The following is a 22,135-nucleotide window of genomic DNA, read 5'->3' as shown; positions in this document are numbered from 1 at the left end:
TTTACATACTGGCTGTGTTCTCACCATACAATGCAAGAGTTAAGTAATTGTGACCGAGACCATATATCCCACAAAGCCTAAACTAGTCGCTGGTCCTTTAAGAACATGTTTGCCAACCACTGCTCTATAATATCTTCTCATCTTCAAAATTATTTCTCTCTATCATCTATGACATGTTTCATTACATTTGTGCCAGTTTCTGAATCTTCTATACTCGTATTGGTACCTTTAGTTATGATTCATGCTCTCTATTCATATACTGTGCACCCTTTAAACTTTTAGGGCATTTCTCAAATAGTTTTATTCCAGGTCATAATAACAGATTCATAAGGAAAGGTTTGCTGTACCTTCTCCAGAAAACATTTGGCAAGGTAACGTCCAGAAGAAAAGACGGCAAGACATGCTTTTGAGGCAAGGTACATTCATCAGCAAGAAAACGTTGCCCAAGGAAAGAAGCCATGAATGTAATAAGTTTGGGAAAATATCACATCTGAGCACTGATCTTTTTCCTTCAATTCAAAACCCTAATAACTGGGACTCTTGTGGAAAGAGTGTGAACCATAATTTAGACTTGAATGGTTTTAAGAGAAACTATTCAAAAAAGCAAGATGAGTGCTATGGATATGGGAAATTATTACAACATACAAAGCATGATAGAAGACCTAATGGAGAAAAATTCTGGGAATGCAGTCACTGTGAGAAAGCTTTCAGCCATAACCCAGCACTTATGTATAAACCAGCAGTAACCAATTCTCTTGTGTACAAACGGAAGAGGGTTCCACCTACAGAGAAACCCCATGTCTGTACTGAGTGTGGGAAAGCCTTCTGCTACAAGTCTGAATTCATTAGGCATCAAAGAAGTCACACTGGGGAGAAGCCGTATGGATGCACTGACTGTGGAAAAGCCTTTTCACATAAGTCAACCCTCATTAAACATCAGAGAATACACACTGGGATAAGACCCTTTGAGTGTTTTTTTTGTGGGAAAGCCTTCACCCAGAAGTCACACCGCAGAGAACATCAGAGGACACATACAGGAGAGAGACCGTTTGTGTGCAATGAATGTGGGAAGTCATTTGGTGAGAAGTCATACCTCAATGTACATCAAAAAATACACACAGGAGAAAGACCCTATCGTTGCAGAGAATGTGGAAAATCCTTCAGTCAAAAGTCATGCCTCAATAAACATTGGAGAACTCATACTGGAGAAAAACCCTATGGATGCAACGAATGTGGCAAAGCTTTCTACCAGAAGCCAAACCTCAGCAGACATCAGAAAGTTCATGCTAGGAAGAATGCTTATAGGAATGAAAACCTAAAAATTGTAGAAAAACCTTGAGCAAGATATCCTATTTCATTATATGTGGAGGAATTCATCCTTAGGAGAAACCTCATTGACCTAATAACCATTTATCATAAGGCAAGTCATGCTCCAATTGTGACAGAAAATTTTATACTAAAGATTATAGAAAATATTTTATAAAACATAAACCTGTTCATTCTGGCTTATGAAAGTTTACATGATAACAGAATACAAAATACATGTGAAGAAAATTAGAGGTATATTATGGTATGTCCCACAGTGAGCCACATAATAAGCACTATTTATATTTTAGAAATATAAATGTGAATTTAATAAATTATGAATATCAAGCACATATGTAGAATGCCATTCACCAAACTTTTTCACTCTAAATATCACCATTGTCTTTTGGTGTCTAACAATGCAAAAAACAATAAAAATAATATGGCCAACTATTTTTTTAAAAAGCTTTAACATATTAAACCAGCACATTTTCTCCACCTTTTCTAGCACAACTGGCTTTTTAATCAGGAAGAAAGTAAAGTTGAACCAACAGCACAAACCATACAAAAAAAAAAATTGGAGGCGGACTTAAGATTTAAAGTTTTTAAATAACAATAAAATTCTTGAAAGAAAATGAAAGGAGACTGCATGTACAATCTAGGAATTGGGGGAGATTAACTTTACCAACCCAGGACACTCAAAAGCTGTTAAAAAATAAATATTTGACTACATAAAAAGTGCAATCTTTTGCATGGCAAAAGATGCCATCAACAGTCAATAAACAATGATTTGGGGGGAAATATTTGCAGAGCCAGTCAGAGAAAGAGTGGTCTTCATACTGACAGGAAAAAAATAACCTGATAGCAAAACATGGCAAAGAATGAATAGACAGTTGAGAGAGGAGCAAATCCAAGTGGCTCATGGGCTTATCAAAAAAATGATTAGCCTCAGTAGTTGTTGGAGAATGCAGATTAAAGTTATAATGAGATAACAGTATGCAATCAAGCTGACGAAAAAGAGCAGGAATGCTTTTTGCTGTCAGGCCAAAAGGTGGTCTTAAGACACTGCTGGTAGAAACATAAATTGTTACAGCTCTTTTGAAAAGCAATCTGACATCTATTATAACTTAAAATACTTAAGCCACTTTGTGCAATCTTCTCTTAGAAGTAAAACCCCAATACATAAGGGACATGTACATTTATTGTGAATTGTTCCTAGTGGCAAAAAACACTAGAATCAAAATAGATGTCCATCAGCAGGGAAATTGGAAGAGGGAAGGAACTATAGTATATCCATTCCATAGGATGTTTATATAGCCATTAAGGTGAACAAGTTAAAACTATGCTAGTGGACCTGAATGGAATTCCACAATGTTTCCTTGAGAGAGAAAAGCAAGGTAGAAGTGTGTAAAATGACTCTGTTTTTGTAAATCAGTTACAAAATGCTTCTAGGTGCTTATGAGTGATAAACATGTATCATATATGTTTGTGTACGATTTTATATGCATGGAGAAAAATATAGAAGAGTATACATTGGGTTCGGGGAAGGTGGGTGATGCAGGTGGATAATGGGGTAGTCAAGAGAAGGAAAATGAAAGCCCCAAAGAAAAATTATGTAAATAACTGAACCAAGTATGATATGTCAAATATGTGATTAAGAAATTTGAGGGGGAAGCTAGAACTCTACTAATTTGTGGAGATATTTGTGGTATATTGTTAAGTGAAAAGAGAAAATTTCAGAATAATGTATATGAATCTATTTTTTTAATTAAAACACGTATATGTGTATTTATGCATGTGTGTGTTTATATGAACAAAGAGAAAAGTGTGGAGGGACAGATATAAAACAAGATATTAACATTGGTTACCCTGGTGGGGAATGGAAATGTAAGTAGTTTTTAAATTTATATATCTTTGTATTGTTTTACTTGTTAACAAACATATATTACTTTTGTAATTTGAGAAACAAAATAAAGGGGGGAAGAGTGTTTTGAAATACATGGCCTTGCAAATGTTTTTATTTTCTGACAAGATGGCACTCTGGCCTGGTCTATTGCCTCTCCCCTGGCTCAGTCCTTGGGATATCACCAGAGTAAAAGAAAATGTGTAGATCTAAAGAGCAAAAGGCAATACTTTGAGAACCCCTCAAGTAGAGATTTTTTAATTTTATTTTGAAATAATTTTTGACTTATAAAAAAGTTGCAAAACAGTTCCCAAATATTCTTCACACAGCTTCCCCTAATGTTAACATCTAATATAACCATAATATAATTATCAAAACCAAGAAATTAACATTGATATAATACTGGTAATTAAACTATAGCCCTTCCCACTGATGTCTTCATCTAGCCCAAGATCCAGTCCAGATCCCACATTGCATTTACCTGTTATTTCTCTTTCGTCTCCTCCAGACTATGATAGCTCCCCAGTCTTTTCTTGTCTTTCATGACTTAGACACTTTTGAACAATACTGGCCAGTTATTTTGTAGAATATCCCTCAATTGGGGTTTGATTAACTGGGTTATGCAGTAATATTACAGAAGTGATGCATCTTCAGTGCATCATATCAGAGGGTACGTGATGGTGATAAATCTTATTGGTGATGTCAACCTTGATCATTTGGTCAAGGTGCTCAATGTCAGATTTCCCCACTCTAAATCTGCCATTTCTGCCTTTGTAGTTAATAAATATCTTGAGCAAGACACTTTGCAGAGAATTTTTTTTAAAAACATATTGGCCCCAGAGATTCTGTTTGATTAGCTCTGGCAGAGGGTTCAAGCATCCTCAGTAATTCTGATGGTCAGACAAGGGTGGAGCTGTGGTATGGATCACACACCTAATCATTAGCCCTGAAACAAAGCATCCTCCTCACAGAACAGATAGTAATGAGAAAAAATTATGACATCTGTTAACACTGGTCTCTAGCTTTGGTAACCTAAGTGTGTTAGTTACCTAGTGCTACCTAACAAATTATCACAAATTTAGTAGCTTAAGCCGACCCACATTTGTTATCTCACAGTTTCTGTCAGTCCAGACACAGCTTAGCTGGGTCCTCTGGTTCGAGTCTCACAAGGCTACAGTCATGGTGTTGCCAAGAACAGTGGTTTCATCTGATCCTCAGCAAGAGAAGGAGCTGCTTCCAAGATCACATGGTTGTTGGCAGAATTCAATTCCTTGTGAATTGTTGGACTGAGGGCCGCCATTTCATGCTGGCTGTGGGCCAGAGGCTATCCTCAGTACCTTGTCACATGGGCATCTCCAAAGTCCAGCTCACAACACAGCAGCTTGCTTCAAATAAGGAGTCTGCTACCAATACAGAAGTTACACTCTTATGTAATATTATCATGCAAGTGACATCCTGTCACGTTTGCTGTATTCTGTTGGTTAGATGCAAGTCACAGTTCCCAGCCACATTCAAGGGGGAGAAATTACACAAGGGGGATTCCTCTTTCCAGACTTCCAGGAGGTAGAAGTCATTGCAGGCCATCTTAGAACCTACCCACCTCACCAGGGAAATAGATTTGAAAAGTAGGAAGGAGTCAGGAAGGCTAGTGCTGGAGCAGAGATCTGAGTGAGCCACAGATTCTGGATGTGCTTGTTGGGAGTTCTTGAACTCTAAATAGAAGTGCATCCTTTACCCACAAGTGCATTCTAAGTGCTTACCGTGAACCAGGCCCTGTTCTTGGCATTGGGGATACATCAAACAGAAAGGGAAACTGATAATTGTCAATGAGCAAAAAGTAAATAGGGAAAGGGTATATAAAATAGTAGGGGCGTCGGGACTTCCCTGGTGGTCCAGTGGCTAAGATTCCGCACTTCCACTGCAGGGGGCGCAGGTTTGATCCCTGGTCAGGGAACTAAGATCCCACATGTCATGTGGCGCAGCCAGAAAACCCAAAAACTAACTAACTAAATAAATTAATTAAATAGTAGGAGTGTTACAGAGCCCACGCTCACTCTGCTTACTGCAGGACAGGCCAGTAAATCGGGAGATGAATTGTTCTGGCAAGGAATAACGACTTTAATTGGAAAGCTAGCAGACCAAGAAGATGGCAGACTAGAGTCTCAAAATACCATCTTCCCTCAGTCCAAATTCGGTCTCTTTTTATACAGAGGAGGGGGAGGGGGAGAGGCCCACTGCGGTGCTGACCAGTGGCTGAGCGGAACTGCTATAGGTCGTGCCTGTGCCTCCCCTATTACAGGAGGGGAGTGAAATTTTAGATACAGTAGCTAAGAAAGGCCTCCAAAGTGACCTCTGCATAGAGACCTGAAAGAAATGAGGGACCTAATAATGCACGTGTCCAAAAACAAAAAAACTATTCCGGGCAGAGGGAACAGCAAATGCAAAGACCCTAAAATAGGCAGTGTGCCTGGAATGTTGGAGACCAGCAAGGAAGGTGTACTCTCTATTGCCGAAAAACAAACTACCCCCAAAATTTACTGACTTAAACCAACAATAAACACTGTCTCACATAGTGACTATGGGTCAGGTTGGAAGCGCCATTGGAGCTGCACTCCCCCTTACTGCGGCTTCTTTCCCCTTGCCCTGCCCTTTCCAAAACCTTTGTCCACCCAGGGCCTCTTTCCCAACCCCATCAAGCCAGAGCCCAAGTGCCTTTTGCACTTATTGGAAGGTACCCCCTTGCCATGGCCTCTTCTGTGTAGGGACCCAGAAGCAGAATGTAAGATGCCTGGCACCTCCTTCAAAATGGTGGCGCCCAGGATGCCCTACCTTAACGCTAATAAAAACTGGTTGCAGGGCGCTGCTATCTTTCTTATGAGCGACAACAGGTTGATTAAGAGGAGACGCTGGCTGTTGTATTGATGCAGAAGTGGCAGCGCCAGAGCTGGAGTCCCTGAAGAAAGGTTGGGAGCAGGTCGGTATCAGTCGCCTATCCTCCCTACAAGCAAAAACTGGGCCAGAAAAAGATTGGGGAATTGCCAGAAATATCCTTGATAATGGTTGCCCCCAGGGAGCCAATGGGCGCAGCTACCTGCTTCACCACCATAGACCCACCTGCAAAGACTGTACACAAATGTCTATAGCAGCTTTATTTGTTATAGCCCAAAACAGGAAATAATCCAGTGTCCATCAATAGATGAATGAATAAACAAAGTATGGTATACAATGGAATGCTACTCAGCAATAAAAAGGAATAACTATTCATACAACAATATGGATGTCTCAAACTAATTATGCTGAGTGAAAGAAGCCAGATTTTTTTTTTTTTCCTCCGCAGGGCGCAGCTTGCAGGATCTTAGTTCCCTGACCAGGGATCGAACCTTTGCCCCCAGCAGTGGAAGTGATGAGTCTTAACCACTGGACGGCCAGGGAAGTCCCAAAAAGCGTACATTCTGTATGATTCCGTTTATATGAAACTCTATATAGAAAGCAGATCAGTGGTTGTTTGGGGGATGGAGTTTTGCCCGGTGTGGGAGGGAGAGTTACAAAGTAGCACAGGTAACCTTTTGGGGTGATGGGTATGATCAAATATTGGTTGTGATGGTTATACGTGTGTATGTATATGTTGAAACTTATTACACTGTACACTTTAAATATGTGCAGTTTATTGTGTGTCAATAACATCTCAGTAAGTAACAGGGTAAGAAATAAATCTTTAAAACAATTATTTTACAATGAAATAAACAATTGTTATTTTAATATTTTATTTTAATTTTTAATATCTATATATTTGAATATTCGAAAGTATCCATGCATTTTACATACCTTAATTTGTGTAAAAAACCTGATCTTCAAAAAAAGTCCTATCACACATGTGAAGCATTAATGTGAAAATCGTCCCCCTGAATTTATTTAAAAACCATGTCTGCTTTCAAACTCTAAGTATAACCTATTACTGGCATATTTTAATAGTCTGAGAGGCTTTTTCATCAGGAGCCATCCTGATGTGGGACTTCAGATGCACTGTGTTTTCAGATATGTCTGGTAGGTGGGAAGGAGAGAGTTGGGGCAGGACCAGTTACATAATTTGTGGACCTAGGGCAAAATGAAAACGTGGGGCTTCTTGTTCAAAAATTACGACAAATTTCAAGACAGAAACAGCAGAGTGTTAAACCAAGTGTGGGACATTCTGAGTGTGGGGCTGTCTGCAGCTATACAGGTTGCATGCCCATGAAGCCAGCCCTGGGTAGAGGGGAGTGTCCTGGGTAATCTGTTAAGACCTGAGTGAGTTGCCTTGCCATGGCAGTCACTGTGCGTGTTGATGCTTAAAATTCCCTGGGACTCTTAGTGCAGGAGCAATGGAAGCGGAGGTCCTCCATTGGAAGTCAGTAAAAATGTCTTACACAAGAGTCAGTTCCTCAGAAGTTACCCCAAGATCATCCCATTTGTAACCTCCTTCATGTTCTCTTCCCCTGTTACCCCTCTAACTTTGTATTACGAAAACTTTCAAATATACAGAAAAGTTGGAAGAATTGTCGAGTGAACACTCATATACCACCATTAACATTTTACCCTATTTGTTTTTTTATCTTTCCATCTATCCATTCATCAGTCCATCTCAATTTTTCATTCATTTCCAAGTAAGCTGAAGAAATCGGAATATTTTATAAGTTTACATTTGCTGAATTTAAACAAATGCATGCACTTGTATAACCCAAACCCTTCTGTAAAGCCCTTTTAATCTCAAGAAACTTTTACCTCCTGGTTCTTTATTCACCTTCTCTGTCCTTTCTCCTCAAAACCTTGTTTCCTCTTCTTTCTAACAGACTTTGCAAATCTGTTAAACCCAGAACCAGAAGGAACTCAACAGCTAATCCCCCTTTCTCCCTAGGAAGTGTTAATCATCTCTGAAACAGCAGATTTAGTGCTTTAGAGCTTGGTGAAGAGCCAGACAGTATTTTCAGCTTTGCAGGCCTGACCTTACTGTCTGTCACAACTATTCAACTCTGCCTTTGTAGTGTAAAACCAACCACAGACATTACATAAACAAATGAGCATGGCTGTGTTCTAATAACCTTATTTACAGACACTGAAATTTGTGTTTCATGTAATTTTCACATATCACAAAATATTTATTCTTTTTGATTTTATCTTAACTACTTAAAATTATGAAATCTTGGGCTTCTCTGGCCGTGCAGTGGTTAAGACTCTGCACTTCCACTGCAGGGGGCATGGGTTCAGTCTCTGGTCAGGGAACTAAGATCCCACATGCCGCCAGTGCGGCCAAAAAAGTAAATAAATAAAATAGAATTATGAAATCTATTCTTAGCCATAAAAAACAAAGGGATTTCCCTGGTGGTCCAGTGGTTAAGACCCCATGCTCCCAATGCCGGGGGCCTGGGGTTGATCCCTGGTCAGGGAACTAGATCCTGCGTGCCACAACTAAAGATCCCGTGTGCCACAACTAAAGATCCCATGTGCCACAACTAAGAACTGGCACAGCCAAGTAAATAAATATTAAAACAAAACAAAACCAAGCAGCAGGCTGATTTAGTCTGTGGGCTGTAATTTATTAATTCCTGCTTTAGAACCTCACTTCTCCTAAGGTGTCCTCAGACTAGCCCTATGGCATCTTATTTGAAAGAGATTCTCTGGTCCCACCCCAGACCTCCTGAATCAGAACCTGTATTTTCACTGATTCCTGGATGATTCTTGTTCACATGAAAATTTGAGAAGCACTACCCCATAGCTTGGGTTTGGAGACCAGAATGCCAGAGGTTGAATTCATCCACTCTTACTGGATGAGTGACTGATGGTAAGTTACCATAATTGCAGGTTTAAAAATAGAATTCTACTTATTAGTAATTATGAGACAAATTAACAATTACTGATACAGATTGTGCACCTAAAAAATTGTGAAGGAAAAAACCCTAGCACAATATGGGAAAATGAAAGAGTTGTGAAATGAATGTTATATCTGATTGTTCACTTTATGTGTGGAATAAACTCTTAGAGATATATACTGGCAAAAACTCCTAAATATTTATATACTTTAAAAAGACAAACAAACCTGATCTTACTAATAATTGAAAATATTATAGTGGTACAATTTGTTTTTAATGTGATATTGAATAGAGATAAAGTATAGTGAATACTGAGGTGCGCCACCCATCTCTCTCCCTTTCAGGGCCAAAGCACCCATCCCCCTAGCTGCTGGGATTGTTGGCTGCTGACAACTCACAGCTGAGTCCCTCTTCAGCAATTGCAAAGGTACAAACACCCCACCTCCTTGCCATTTTTCGGGAAATCACTGAGAGCCATCTTAGTTTTAAACCACACCTGAATATCCATTTGGTGTCAAGGAACCCAGGATCCGACACAGATCAACAGGATAAAGAAAGGACATCAGCAAAAGCAATACTACTGCAGTAGTGAAGACGCTCTTGTCTGAAAGCTAAAGAAACCAACTCTGGCTACCTTCAGCAGAAAAGGCAGTTAACCAGAATACTAGGGTAAGGAGTGGGTTGAAGAAAACCCTGGACAACAAGAATTATCTAATAATCAGCTAGGGCTGTTTGGGGAATGCTTGAACCTTCCATATTGTGGCAGCTCCCAGGCTAGGCATGTCTCCCTTCCAGATTTCAGACTGCCAGGAGAGGGAAGGTGACTGGCTGAGCTTGGGGTGAGGGCAGCTCTGGCAGGGTCAGGAAGTAGGGGAAAGGGGAGGTGGTGGACAAGACGTAGTCAAGACTACTTATAGGGTGACCAACTGTGCTGGTTTTCCCAGGACTATCCTGGTTTTAGCACTGCTTCCCGGGAAACCCCTCCTCAGGACATGCAAAGGTCCCAGTTTTTGCAATGGGTGCAAAGGTTGTGGGTAAAGTAGAAAACTGATATGGTGACCCCCAAAATAGGAACTGCTGAAAGCAACAGATTTTAGTGTCAAATGATACAGCAGAGATTTTTTTTGCCTTCCATACTGCCCCTGACTGCTGATGTTGATGACCATGATTGGTAGTTCACAATAAGGAATCATTCATTGTTGCATCGCTCTGAGTAACGCAACTTAAGTGTATTGTAATTAGGAGCCGTAACTGTCTTTGCCTGTGCCTGTGGATTAACTCATGCTTTGTATCAAGTAGTGCTAGTTTTAACTTCTGACATTGTGAATACTGTGATAATGTTTTCTAAGATTTTAGATAATGAAAAGAATGGTTACGATACCAACACCAGCATAACCCGACCAAAAAAAAGCTAAGTGAATGTGTTCTTTTTTTTTTTTTTTTTTTTTGCGGTACGTGGGCCTCTCACTGCCGCGGCCTCTCCCATTGCGGAGCACAGGCTCCGGACGCGCAGGCTCAGCGGCCACGGCTCACGGGCCCAGCCGCTACGCGGCACGTGGGATCCTCCTGGACCGGGGCACGAACCCGCGTCCCCTGCATCGGCAGGCAGACTCTCAACCACTGCGCCACCAGGGAAGCCCGAATGTGTTCTTTTAATGACAAATGGAAGGACACATGGATTAGGGAGATAAATAACCAAAACAGAGAATACTGAACAATATGGAGAAAATTCAGGATTGAGTATTCGGGAGAAAGGTATGTAAAAGTACACACGGTGGCAATCTCACAAGTCTGGGAAAAGACAGGTAAGTACTTTTAACTTTGTCAAGGTTTTTCAGCTCCCCCAAAGACACCAATAAAAATAGTGGTGGTGAATTGGCTTAGGTATACCAAACACACATCATCATCATTCCTTTGACTGCTCTGTGAAACCAGGTACAGTTCAGGTACAGTTAATTTTCCGAACTCAGAGCTTGCAGCTAAAACGTCCTGTGGGCAAGCTAAAGGGAAAATTTTGACAAGATATGTTGGTCCCTTACAGTCTAAAGCCTATTTTGTCAGATCTTGCCAGCCCTCATGATCAGCTTTCTACAGTTTATCAAGTGGTGTGTGGAGTCATGGTAACAAAAATTTCCCCCTAGTTCTTAGGTATTCGAAAAATGGAGTTTCAAATCATCTTCTTGATTTCTATGAAGATTTTAATGAAACCACACCCACACAAACATAAAACGAAAGGGTGTTGATATCTTGTTCAATTAATAACTAGATTTTGTTCATCTATCTGCACATTTGGCAGACAATGTAGATGTAATTTTTGTAAATTCCATTCAGTCCCTAAACTTTTCACCGAAGAAAATAAAAAGATATTAGGGACTTCCCTGGCGGTCCAGTGGTTAAGACTTCACCTTCCAATGCAGGTGGTGTGGGTTTGATCCCTGGTCAGGGAGCTAAGATCCCACATGCCTCGTGGCCAAAAAACCAAAACGGAAAATAGAAGCAATATTGTAACAAAGTCAATAAAGGCTTTAAAAATGGTCCACATCAAAAAATCTTTATAAAAAAAGAAAATTAAAAGATTTCATCTGCAACACTGCAAAAAATGGGGATGTGATTTGCTTATGTGAATACTGAGGCTTTCATAATGAAAGGTTTTGGTTATTTCTCGATTTCTTCAAAACATGCAGAAGCACTTGGTAAGATTTTAAGCTTTAAAGAAATGGACGGAGATGGCCTCCTTCGACATATGTGTACCAGATTGCTATTGATGCTAGCCATAGAAAAGATGTTAAAATGTCTTACTGTAAAATTATATTTTCCAAGTGTGGAACAAGCATGTCCTTCTCTAATTTGGAGAATGAGGATGAGAATGGAGAAAATGATTATAGTAAAACAAAAGTTAAATGCTGTTTCTCCAGAATTGTTTGATGATCTGGTTACATAGAACTTTCTCAATTCCTTGGCTGAAACTTTTAACTATAACTTCACAAGTTCAAATTACCTTTCTCATTTTCCCTGAGAGGGGTTAACTTAAAGTGACATTCAAACACTGAAGTGCTTAAAAATTGTGGACATTTTAGACATGGATAGCCTCTGATGAATTTATAGATCCAAGACCCAGCAAACAGCTGCTTTACTAACATAAGCCTTTTAGATACAAAGTGGATAGACATTTTTAGAGAGCTGGAAATGAATTCATCCAAATCTAAAAACCTGCTGTTGCTAGTGGATAAAATCATTAAGTATCCCATGCTCATATGCTTTTGTTTAGAAGATATTTGGCTTGCTGTGATCAAATTGGGGTGACACCAGGAATTAGCATAACGTGGGCTTGATAGGAGCAGAGCTCCAAGTCAAAGTGAATTTTGTATGTAGTCAGTTTTACAACTACTGTTCATACAAGAAAAGAAGTATGTCTTGAAGGCCACAGGCAGTTCAGAGAAATATTGACAAAGAAAACAGAGTAAAAACATCCCACTATATCATGAGACAAATATTTCCTTTTTAAAATTAAATATAGGTATTATCTTTTTCATTAGGTCTATTGCATTTATGTTCTCCTTTTAAAGTCTTAAACTTGGGGCTTCCCTGGTGGTGCAGTGGTTGAGAGTCCGCCTGCCGATGCAGGGGACACGGGTTCGTGCCCCACTCTGGGAAGATCCCACATGCCGCGGAGGGGCTGGGCGCGTGAGCCATGGCCGCTTAGCCTGCACGTCCGGAGCCTGTGCTCTGCAACGGGATTATATACTGTAGACTATACATTAACATAGCCCACAGATTTTAAATATCCAATGGAGAGTTTTTAAAAAGTTAAACTGTTGTATCAGAGGAAAAAAAGAAACATAAAATATTGAGGTTTCTTCCTTGCATAAAGTATGTTTAATTTGTTCTATTAATTACTACTAATTATCACAATTAACTGATTCTATTATTTTACTCAGACCATTGCATGATTTGCCCCTGCATCCCTCACCCTATCTCTCTCCATCCCTTTATACTGTCTTTTCATTAGAGTACTCACCTGTGTTTTAAATGTTTAACGTTGTCTATTGCTCAACTAGAACATAAGCTATTGAGACCCATCTGTCCTGTTCACTGCTGTGTGCCCCGCTTCTAGAAGTGTCCAGCACTCAGCAGGAACTCAGGCAGTATTTCCTGAATGAATTAAGTGATGTGCACAAGGCCACATTCTGAGCCACAGGAGAAGCCAAGAGTTAACAAGCTCAAGCTCTAGTCCTTTTTCTTGGTATAAATAGGTGTCATGAATCATGCACTCATTTTGTACTCAGAGGAGGTAAGATTTAGTTGTAAAGGGTAGAATAAAATGAGATACAGTTGGGATTTAAAAAGAGCTGCTTATAAGCTCTGGGATCCCAGGGCAGGCCTCAGTTTTTTTTTGTTTTTTTTTTTTTTTTTTGCGGTATGCAGGCCTCTCACTGTTGTGGTCTCTCCCGTTGCGGAGCACAGGCTCCAGACGCGCAGGCTCAGCAGCCATGGCTCACGGGCCCAGCCGCTCCGCGGCATGTGGGATCTTCCCAGACCGGGGCACGAACCCGTGTCCCCTGCATCGGCAGGCGGACTCTCAATCACTGTGCCACCAGGGAAGCCCAGGCCTCAGTTTTATGGCATGTAAAATGGGGACAATAGACGCCTCCAGAACTGGAGCCCCAGGATGTAACATGGAAGCATCAACCCCTGTCTTATTTATTTTTATTTTTATTTTTTGGCTGCGTTGGGTCTTCGTTGCTGCACGTGGGCTTCCTCCAGTTGCTGCGAGCGGGGACTACTCTTCATTGCGTTGCAGGGGCTTCTCATTGCAGTGGCTTTTCTTGTTGCAGAGCACAGGCTTTAGGTACACGGGCCTCAGCAGTTGTGGCATGTGGGCTCAGTAGTTGTGGCTCGCGGGCTCCCGGTCTTAGTTGCTCTGTGGCATCTTCCTGGACCAGGGCTCGAACAAGTGTCCCCTGCATTGGCAGGTGAATTCTTACCCACTGCACCACCAGGGAAGCCCTCTTCTTTACTAATATGTATATTCAATGCTATAAATTTCCTTCTAAGATCTGCTTTCACTGTATCCCACAAATTTTGATAAGCTGTATTTTTATTTATTTTAAGATATTTTAATATTTCTGAGATTTCTTGGACTTGTGTGATATTTAGAAGTGTGTTGTTTAATCTCTAGGTATTTTGCGGTTTTTCAGCTATCTTTCTGTTGTTAATTTCTAGTTCAGTTCCACTGCGGTGTGAGAGCATACATTTTATTGTTTCTGTTTTTTTAAGTTTGTTAAGGTATGTTTTAAGGCCACAGATGCTTGCTGTGTTTATCTTGGTGAGTGTTCCTTGTAAAATTGAGAAGAATGTGTATTCTACTGTTGTTGGAAGAAGTAGTCTATAGGTGTCAATTATATCCAGTTGATTGATGGGGCTAGAAGTCAGCTGTGTCCTTACCGATTTTCCATTATTAAAAAAAGGGTGTTGAAGGAATCCAATTATAATAGTGGATTTATTTATTTCTCCTTGCAGTTCTAAAAGTTTTTGCCTCACATATTTGGATGGTCCATTGTTAGGTAAATATAAAGATTATTACTGTTTTGTTACACCTGTATCATTATGTAATGGCCCTCTTTATCCCTGATAATTTTCCCTGATCTGAAGTCAGCTTCCTCTAAAATTACTACGGCTGCTCCAGCTTTTTTTTTTTTATATATACATGGTCTTCTCAGTCCCTCCCTTCCCCCGACTCAATTTTGAATGAAGACGTGGATTTTGAAAGCTAACACCTTGTACTCTTACTTGGCGTCACTTTGACATTGTTTTGTTTTTGTTTATTTTGCGGTACGCGGGCCTCTCACTGCTGTGGTCTCTCCCGTTGCGGAGCACAGGCTCCGGACGCGCAGGCTCAGCGGCCATGGCTCACGGGCCCAGCTACTCCGCAGCATGTGGGATCCCCCCGGACCGGGGCACGGACCTGCGTCCCATGCATTGGCAGGTGGACTCTCAACCACTGTGCCAACAGGGAAGCCCCCAGCTTTCTTTTGATTAGTGTTAGCATGCTATACTTTTCTCTATTTTTTTTTTAAATCAGGGTTGAAACCTTGCTTCCTTCCTGTTAGGAGGTGCCATGTCATTAATTGAAACAAAACAAAAACAAAACAAGACAGAGCAAACACATTTCTTAATAAGTGCAGTTTGTTAAAGTCCTGTTAAAACATATGGGTCAAGGGGAAGTAAAAATAATCAGAGGATCACTGTAGGAAAAACCTTTAGGTCTGGCACCTGGGAGACCTCTGGAGAGGAGGCAGTGAGAAACTTCATGGTCTGAAAGGAAGGAGCCCCCCAACTCCCTTCTTCCCTCTCACCCGATTAATCCCACCAGAAACCACCAAGATGCCCAGAATAAAAGGTTTCAAGTTCAATAGTCACACTCTCTCCAAATACAAAAGGCAGGTACAATTCAACTCAACACAGAAGGTTTTGTGCAAAGTTACGGGAAACTGAGACATTGTATAAAAAGTTAGGTTAAAGATGATTCTCTGGTTTTGTTTTGTGTGTGTTTTGTTTTGAGGGTGTGGCTCTTCCTCCATCACCTGAACTCAGCAAAGAAATGGTTATCCTGATGAAATATCAACAGCTCACCCACAGTAAAAAGGGACAAATTCTAAAAATTAAAAAAAAAGCATAATTACCTAAAAAATATCTGTCACTTCTTCCTCCTGCTGCATTTTGCTTTTTTAAACTTGTGTGTTTTTAAGTTTTTGATATTTTTTTAAATCCTGAAAAGTAGACAGTAAAACAGCTCCTGGAAGAATTTACAACCAACTGCATGAGAATCTGGGAAGCTGAGGGGCTGGAGCAGGGCTGGGACCAGCGGACAGGAAGGGGCCCTCCCCACAGCCCTGTAGCCTCACTGTACGACCAAGGGAAGGGGCGTCTTTAGCCTAAAAGGAGGAAGGGAGGAAGAGGAAGAGGAGTGGGGTGGGGGGACAAATAAAATAAAAGGTCTGGGCTTCCCTGATGGCGCAGTGGTTGAGAGTCCGCCTGCCAATGCAGGGGACACGGGTTCGTGCCCTGGTCCAGGAAGATCCCACATGCTGCAGAGCGGCTAGGCCCGTGAGCCATGGCCGCTGAGCCTGAGCGTCCAGAGCCTGTGCTCCGCAAAGGGAGAGGCCACAGCAGTGAGAGGCCCGCATACTGCAAAAAAATAAAAAATAAAAGGTCATTGTTGCCTGCTTGAATCCAGAGGAAAATGCCGGCCCTGTGTGTGGTAAGAGCCCCTTGGAGGGGAGGCAGCCCTGGGAGGACCCGTCCCCCAGCACCACATGACCCGGTGGGGTGGACAAGGGGGGGCCAAGGTGGGCGCTGGTGGAGGAACCCGGCAGGGGCCTCCAGGACACACTGGCTACTGTGTGCTTGCGCTCCCCTGTGTGTTCCCGGAGTAGCTCCCGTAGTCACAGTTACCGTAGTACGGCGGCCACTGGCCCTGGTTCTGATTGTACTGGTTCCACTCCTGGGCATACTGTTGGTACTGGTTATAGCTGGGCTGAGGGTAGGTCTGTGCGGTGGGGGGCGGCAGAGGGGTGTAAGGGGCTGGGTTGTAGCTGCCGTAGCTCCCATAGGTGTAGGCAGGTGGTGGCGGAGGTGGAGATGGTGGAGCTGTGTAGCCCTGTCTGTAAGCTCCCTGGTTGTAGGGAGGTGGCTGGCTGTAACTCAGCTGTGGAGGGCTGTGGCTGCTGACAGTAGGGGTGCTGGTATTGGTGCTCGAGCCAGGGATGTTGCTGTTCTTAGCGTAGCTGCCAGCACCTGGAGGGTTCCAAGCAGGGCTGTAGCTGGGTGACGGTGGTGGCTGCGGTGGCGGTGGCTGCTGTGGTGGCGGCTGTTGCTGGGGAGCCCTGTTGTAGCTGCCTCAGGTGTTGGAGTTGTTGTTATCCCGGCTGTTGTTACCCCAGCGGTTCTGGTTGTAGCCACCATCTCTACTGCGGTTGAAACCTCCTCGGTAGCTGCCTCTTCTGCTGCCTCCTCCCCGATTCTGGAAGCCTCCTCGGTTGCCCCCGGGGGACCCTGGTTGTCATAGTGCTGGAAACGGCCGCCACCCCCACAGCCCCGGAAGCTGCCACCGCCTTGGTTGTCAAAGCGCTTTTCAGGGTGTGGCCCAGCCTTGCGGCCTTCCTCATTGTATTGCCTCACCAGCTTGTCTGCTTCCTCTTGCTGCAGCTCAATGAACAGCACCTCGTCCAGGAAGTTCCCAACATCTGGCAACATGAAGTTGGCTTTCATTTCTAAGACTGCGTGATCTGGGACATCCTTCGCTTCTTCGTCGTTTCGCTTTATCGTTCGGTCTTTTAGGTCCTCTTCAGTGGGACAAATAGCAATAGCCTTGCGCTGGAAGCCTTCAAATGGTCTCATTTTTCGTCTCTGGGCTGACCCATAAACATTTGTCTGATCTAGGATATAGCTGCGTTTCTTTCGGGCAGCGATCTGCATGAGGCGGTTGAGGCACTGGGTGGCCTGCTGGATCAGGACGTCCCAGCGGCCGGCGTAGTTCCTCTGATGGCGTAGGCCCATCACCTGCATCTTATCCATGATGGCATTGGTACCCAGGATGTTGTACTTCTTGGAGGGGTTGGAGGCTGCATGTTTGATGGCCCATGTGGTCTTACCGGCGGCAGGCAGGCCCACCATCATCAGAATCTATAAGAACAGGACCAGGAGGGACACTGTGAACCAGAAACAGTGTATGGCATGGCAGCCTGGCATCACCCTGACTTGATGGTGACCATGAGGGTGACTCTAAACCTCATGGCCACCTCTGGGAAATGGAAGCAGTAACAGCGTCTACCTCATAGTACTGTTGTTGGGATTCAAAGAGATGAGGGTTGTCAGACTCTCAGCAGAGGGCCTGCTCTTATGAGTATTTACATTTTTGTTTAGGCGGGATTCAGGGGCCTCTGAAAGGGAAAGGTCCACGGAATAGGCACAAGGAGTGGTATAACCTTCCCGGAGTCTCAGATGGGGACAGACTGTATGCATAAGGACGAGCATCATTTCTAATCAGTACGTTTACAATTTGGCAAACACTGGATGTAACCAAAATGCCCAAAAAGAGGAAAATAGTGAGGCTAATAACAATGAGTTTCAAAAGAGGTGTTCATGTGGTGGGACAAAGCTCACAAAATAACACTAAGTGAAAGGGCATGATATCAAAATGCTTAAACCCTAAGATCTCAACTGTAAGTGTGTGTGTATAAATGGCACCTAGCACAGCAAAAGGCATAGGATAAGCTCCAAAATTTTCAAAGAAAACTTATTTGTGGATGGTGGAATTAAAGGGAACTTTAATTTTCTTTATGTTTCTTAATTTTCTAGAATAAACACAAAATCACTTATATATCAGAAAGAAACATTATTTGATGACAAAGACCACCAGTACAGCTTCTGCAACCAAATCAGCTCTAAGTCCAGTTGCTGTTTTTGTTCTCAGAGAGCCTTGGATGGGAGCATGGAGCTGCACAACCTCCTCCAAGGACTCGCTCACCAGGAAGTGCCTTCACACCCTCTTCCGCTGGGAGGAAAGCCTCCTTTTCCAAGATTCTGACCACACCCAAGGAGCAGTGTGGCAACTTCCTTTTGGAATCTTTCTGACATTTAGGTGTCTTACCTTGGCCCCTCCCTCCTTGGACTAAGTCACACACGCACAGCCCTCACCTCACTCTCACAGCAGCTTTCACCACACTCAGCTACTGAATGTCTCCCCTCTGTCTTGGCAGCAACGTGGCTCTGGAGAGGCGGCCACCAATTCAGGCTTCCAGGCCCACTCACCTCACACTCTGCCTTGCTCTTTGGTCCGACAGTGCCCCGGATTCGCTCACTCAGGGGAAGGTGCTGGATGAAGGTGAAGCCTGGCAGGACAGAACAGTAGGGCTCTGCCCTCTGCCCGAAGTTGAACTCCACTGCACAATTCTTCACCAGGACATGAGGGTAGAGGGCCTGACCCCCTAAGGCTCCCTTCTGGATTTGGAAGGCAGTGCCCATCCACTTCCCATTTTTGGTGAAGGAAAGTTCCACATCATTTCCACATTCAAAGTCCTCAAAGCAGCCAATCACATCATTCTCTGCAAACTTGTCTCTGTAGTTTTCAAACCAGCTGTTGATGGACTTCTTCCCAGTGCCTCCATAGCCATAGGAGAAAGGCTCTTTGCCTAGCTGGGTGCTGCAGGAGTCCAGGGACCAACCAATACAGACAACGTGTGGGTCGGGCTCTGTAGATGGAAGGTGCTTCACAGAGATTTCCTCATTGATCTTTATCTCAAAGCACACACGGCCCCTTCTGACCCCATAGCTGGCACAAGCTGCTGACCACAGGTATGCAAAACCTTCAGTTGTGAGTGGGCAGCCACTACTCCGGTCTCAGGCCATCTTGAAGTGGAGGTCGCAGTTATATGTGTCGATGGCAGCAAGGGTGTTGTCAAAGTCATCTTCATCCTCTTCAGTGGGAGGCTGAGGAAAGCGGCCCCTCCTATCCTCCCAGTGCTCGAAACACCCCCGTTCCTAGTTTTCTTCATAAGGCCTCTTGCGACTCTGGAACTGCTGTCTGTCTGGTTTGGGTTGAGATGATTCGGGCGGGAGGAAGCTGGTGGGTGCTTCTTGCTTCATCTCTGTCTTCACTTCTACTGGGCGATAGGGCTGCTGCTGCTGGTCCATTTCCAGCGTTCTCCTCTCGTAGCCTGACTCGTTCTCTTTCTTGATGACCTGCGTCTCATAGAATTGGTTCTGCATGATAATATTGTCCATGACATCTCCTCATTTTTGTGCCCGGGTTGCCCCAGTTCGTCGTCGGCCTCGAGCTCCCGCTCGTCGTCGGGCTCCTCGGCCTCCAGCGCCGCCTGCAGCCGCTCAGCAAGCTCGGCCTTGAGGCCACGAGTGTCCAGGCCGCGGTGCTGCAGCTCCTCGCGAAGTTCGTTCACCTTCAGTCGGCGTACATCCATGGCCCGGGCCCCCGGGGCGGCCCCCAAGCCCAGCCCGGCCTCCCAGGGCTCAGTCCCCCTTAAACCTTTCCTGTCAGGAGGCAAAGGGGGAAAGGGGAGGCCCCCACTCCACTCTCTCTATTTTTTAAATTTTATTTTTTATTTTTGGCTGTGTTGGGTCTTTGTTGCTGTGTGTGGGCTTTCTCTGGCTGTGGCGAGCGGGGGCTACTCTTCGTTGCGGTGCGCAGGTTTCTCATTGCAGTGGCTTCTCTTGTTGCGGAGCATGGGCTCTAGGCACCTGGGCTTCAGTAGTTGTGGCACGTGGGCTCAGTAGTTGTGGCACATGGGCTCAGTAGTTGTGGCATGTGAGCTCTAGAGTGCAGGCTCAATAGCTGTGATGCATGGGCTTAGTTGCTCTGTGTCATGTGGGATCTTCCCAGGCCAGGGCTCGAACACGTGTCCTGCATTGGCAGGCGGATTCTTAACCACTGTGCCACCAGGGAAGCCCCACTTTTCTCTATTTTTGATTTTATCTTTGATATGTAAAGTGGTTATTGATATAATTGGATTAATACCTATCATATTTGTTACTGTTTTCTATTAATTGTCTCTGTTGTTGTTTTGTTTGTTTTTGTTTAAACCTAGACTTCATGTGCTGTGTAAAAGGAACACTGGTAAGACCTTTAGTGATGTGGTGATAAGGTGTAGGGGGAGGGGTTATGTTCTATAGTCCTGTGATTAAGCTTCAGTCTTGGTGAAACTGCCACTGGACTGTGAACTTTGCCAGTGCCTCTCAGTCTACCTCCCTCCCTCAGGTGGGACAGGATGGCTAGAGTGGGCTGGAGCTGAGCATTTCTTTTCCCTCAGGTTGGTTAGACACTAATGAAACCTCAGTAGGTTATAGGCTCTGGTACAATAGTTTCTCTTTGCGGCATGCCTTATTAAGAACAGAATGCTTTGAGAATATTTCAAAATAGCGACCTTCCCCCTCTGTCTGCCAGAAACACAATGGAGATTTTTCTCCAGTCTTAGTGAGGACTTGATTGGGCTCCTGGAGGTAAAGCTCATAAAAGTGCAGGGACTTCTTAAAGACTCGGACCCCCTTGGAGCATTTAACCCTCAGATTTGTCCACACTGAGCCTCCTGCAATTTTTCCATTACAGTTTAGGTTTTCCATCTTCTGTACTGGTTCCCACAGAGGTTTCTGCTAATGTGCCTATGCTCTGGTAAGTTGTGATTCTCTGTATCCACCTGTCTGTGGGCAGCAGTTTACGCTGTGGCCTTAATTCTCTGATGGATCTATGGAAGAGTTGATTTTCAGTTCATTCTGCTTTTTACTTGTTGTTATAATGGATTGATGACTCCCAAGCTCATTATGGACTAGAAACTGGAAGTCTTATCTCTAGTTGATTTTTTGTAGTGACACGTTTTGATTCCCTCCTCATTTCCTTTTTTGTGTATTCTATAAATATTTTCTTTTTGGTTACCAGAGGGATTACATATAACATCCTAAAGTTACAACAATCTATTTAAAATTGATACCAACTTCAATTGCATACTAAAGCTCTATTCCTTTACAGTTTGCTCCTTCTCTTTATGTTATTGATATCACAAACTGAATCTTTATATATTGTGTATACTTTAACCTAGATTTACAATTATTTTTATGAATTTGTTTTTTAAATCTTGTTTAAAAAATCCCCACATTTTTCAAATCAAAATTACATTAATACTGTTTTTATATTTATCCATGTATTTACCTTTATCAGCGATCTTAATACTTTTGATGGCTTACAGTTGTGTCCGGCATCCTGTAGTGCCTGATATTAGGGAGATGGAAAATACTCCATCCCCAAATTACCTGTAATGATTTCTTTAATTTCATCCTTTGATTCATGATTTTAGCCAAAAACCAAAATAAAAACCCAAACAGTTCCCAAACATATACACTTCCCAAAAATGTTACGAGCGATTAAGAGCAAATAGGATTTCATGTTCAAATTAGTTTGGATCACACTTGGATAAACCACTTAAGTGGGAGTTCTGTCTCTTTTTTTTAACTGCACAGTTAATATGCTGCTGTGCATTACAGGATGTGGGATTATAAGGCTATTGCTAAGATGCAG

At 43.0% G+C, this 22,135-nt stretch overlaps 2 protein-coding genes across 7 annotated transcripts in view; one reads left to right on the top strand and one right to left on the bottom strand.

The window, feature by feature from the left end:
• The window catches only part of ZNF793 (zinc finger protein 793), a 49,517-nt gene that overhangs the window by 22,522 nt on the left and 4,860 nt on the right, over positions 1-22,135 (top strand). For 5 of the 6 annotated variants that reach the window (XM_033844949.2, XM_019941237.3, XM_019941234.3 and 2 more), the window contains one exon: positions 357-3,305. In XM_033844949.2, the coding sequence (XP_033700840.1) occupies positions 357-1,339 (983 nt within the window). In that variant the 3' untranslated portion in view covers positions 1,340-3,305. Of the gene's footprint in view, positions 1-356; positions 3,306-9,395; positions 9,479-9,570; positions 9,721-18,411; positions 19,408-22,135 lie in introns of those variants that run through there. The other variant, XR_012328168.1, reaches the window with a different exon arrangement.
• On the bottom strand, positions 16,433-20,045 carry LOC117309055 (heterogeneous nuclear ribonucleoprotein U-like protein 1). The gene is given in 4 exon segments (XM_033844888.1): positions 16,433-17,097; positions 17,100-17,736; positions 18,865-19,838; positions 19,841-20,045. Coding segments are annotated over 4 exon segments (2,451 nt in total). The 5' UTR covers positions 20,031-20,045; the 3' UTR covers positions 16,433-16,447.

The sequence above is a fragment of the Tursiops truncatus genome, chromosome 19, assembly GCF_011762595.2.
Source record: "Tursiops truncatus isolate mTurTru1 chromosome 19, mTurTru1.mat.Y, whole genome shotgun sequence".
Lineage (NCBI taxonomy): Eukaryota > Metazoa > Chordata > Mammalia > Artiodactyla > Delphinidae > Tursiops > Tursiops truncatus.
Note: the sequence above shows the minus strand (reverse complement) of the source record. Positions and strands in the feature narration are given on the sequence as shown.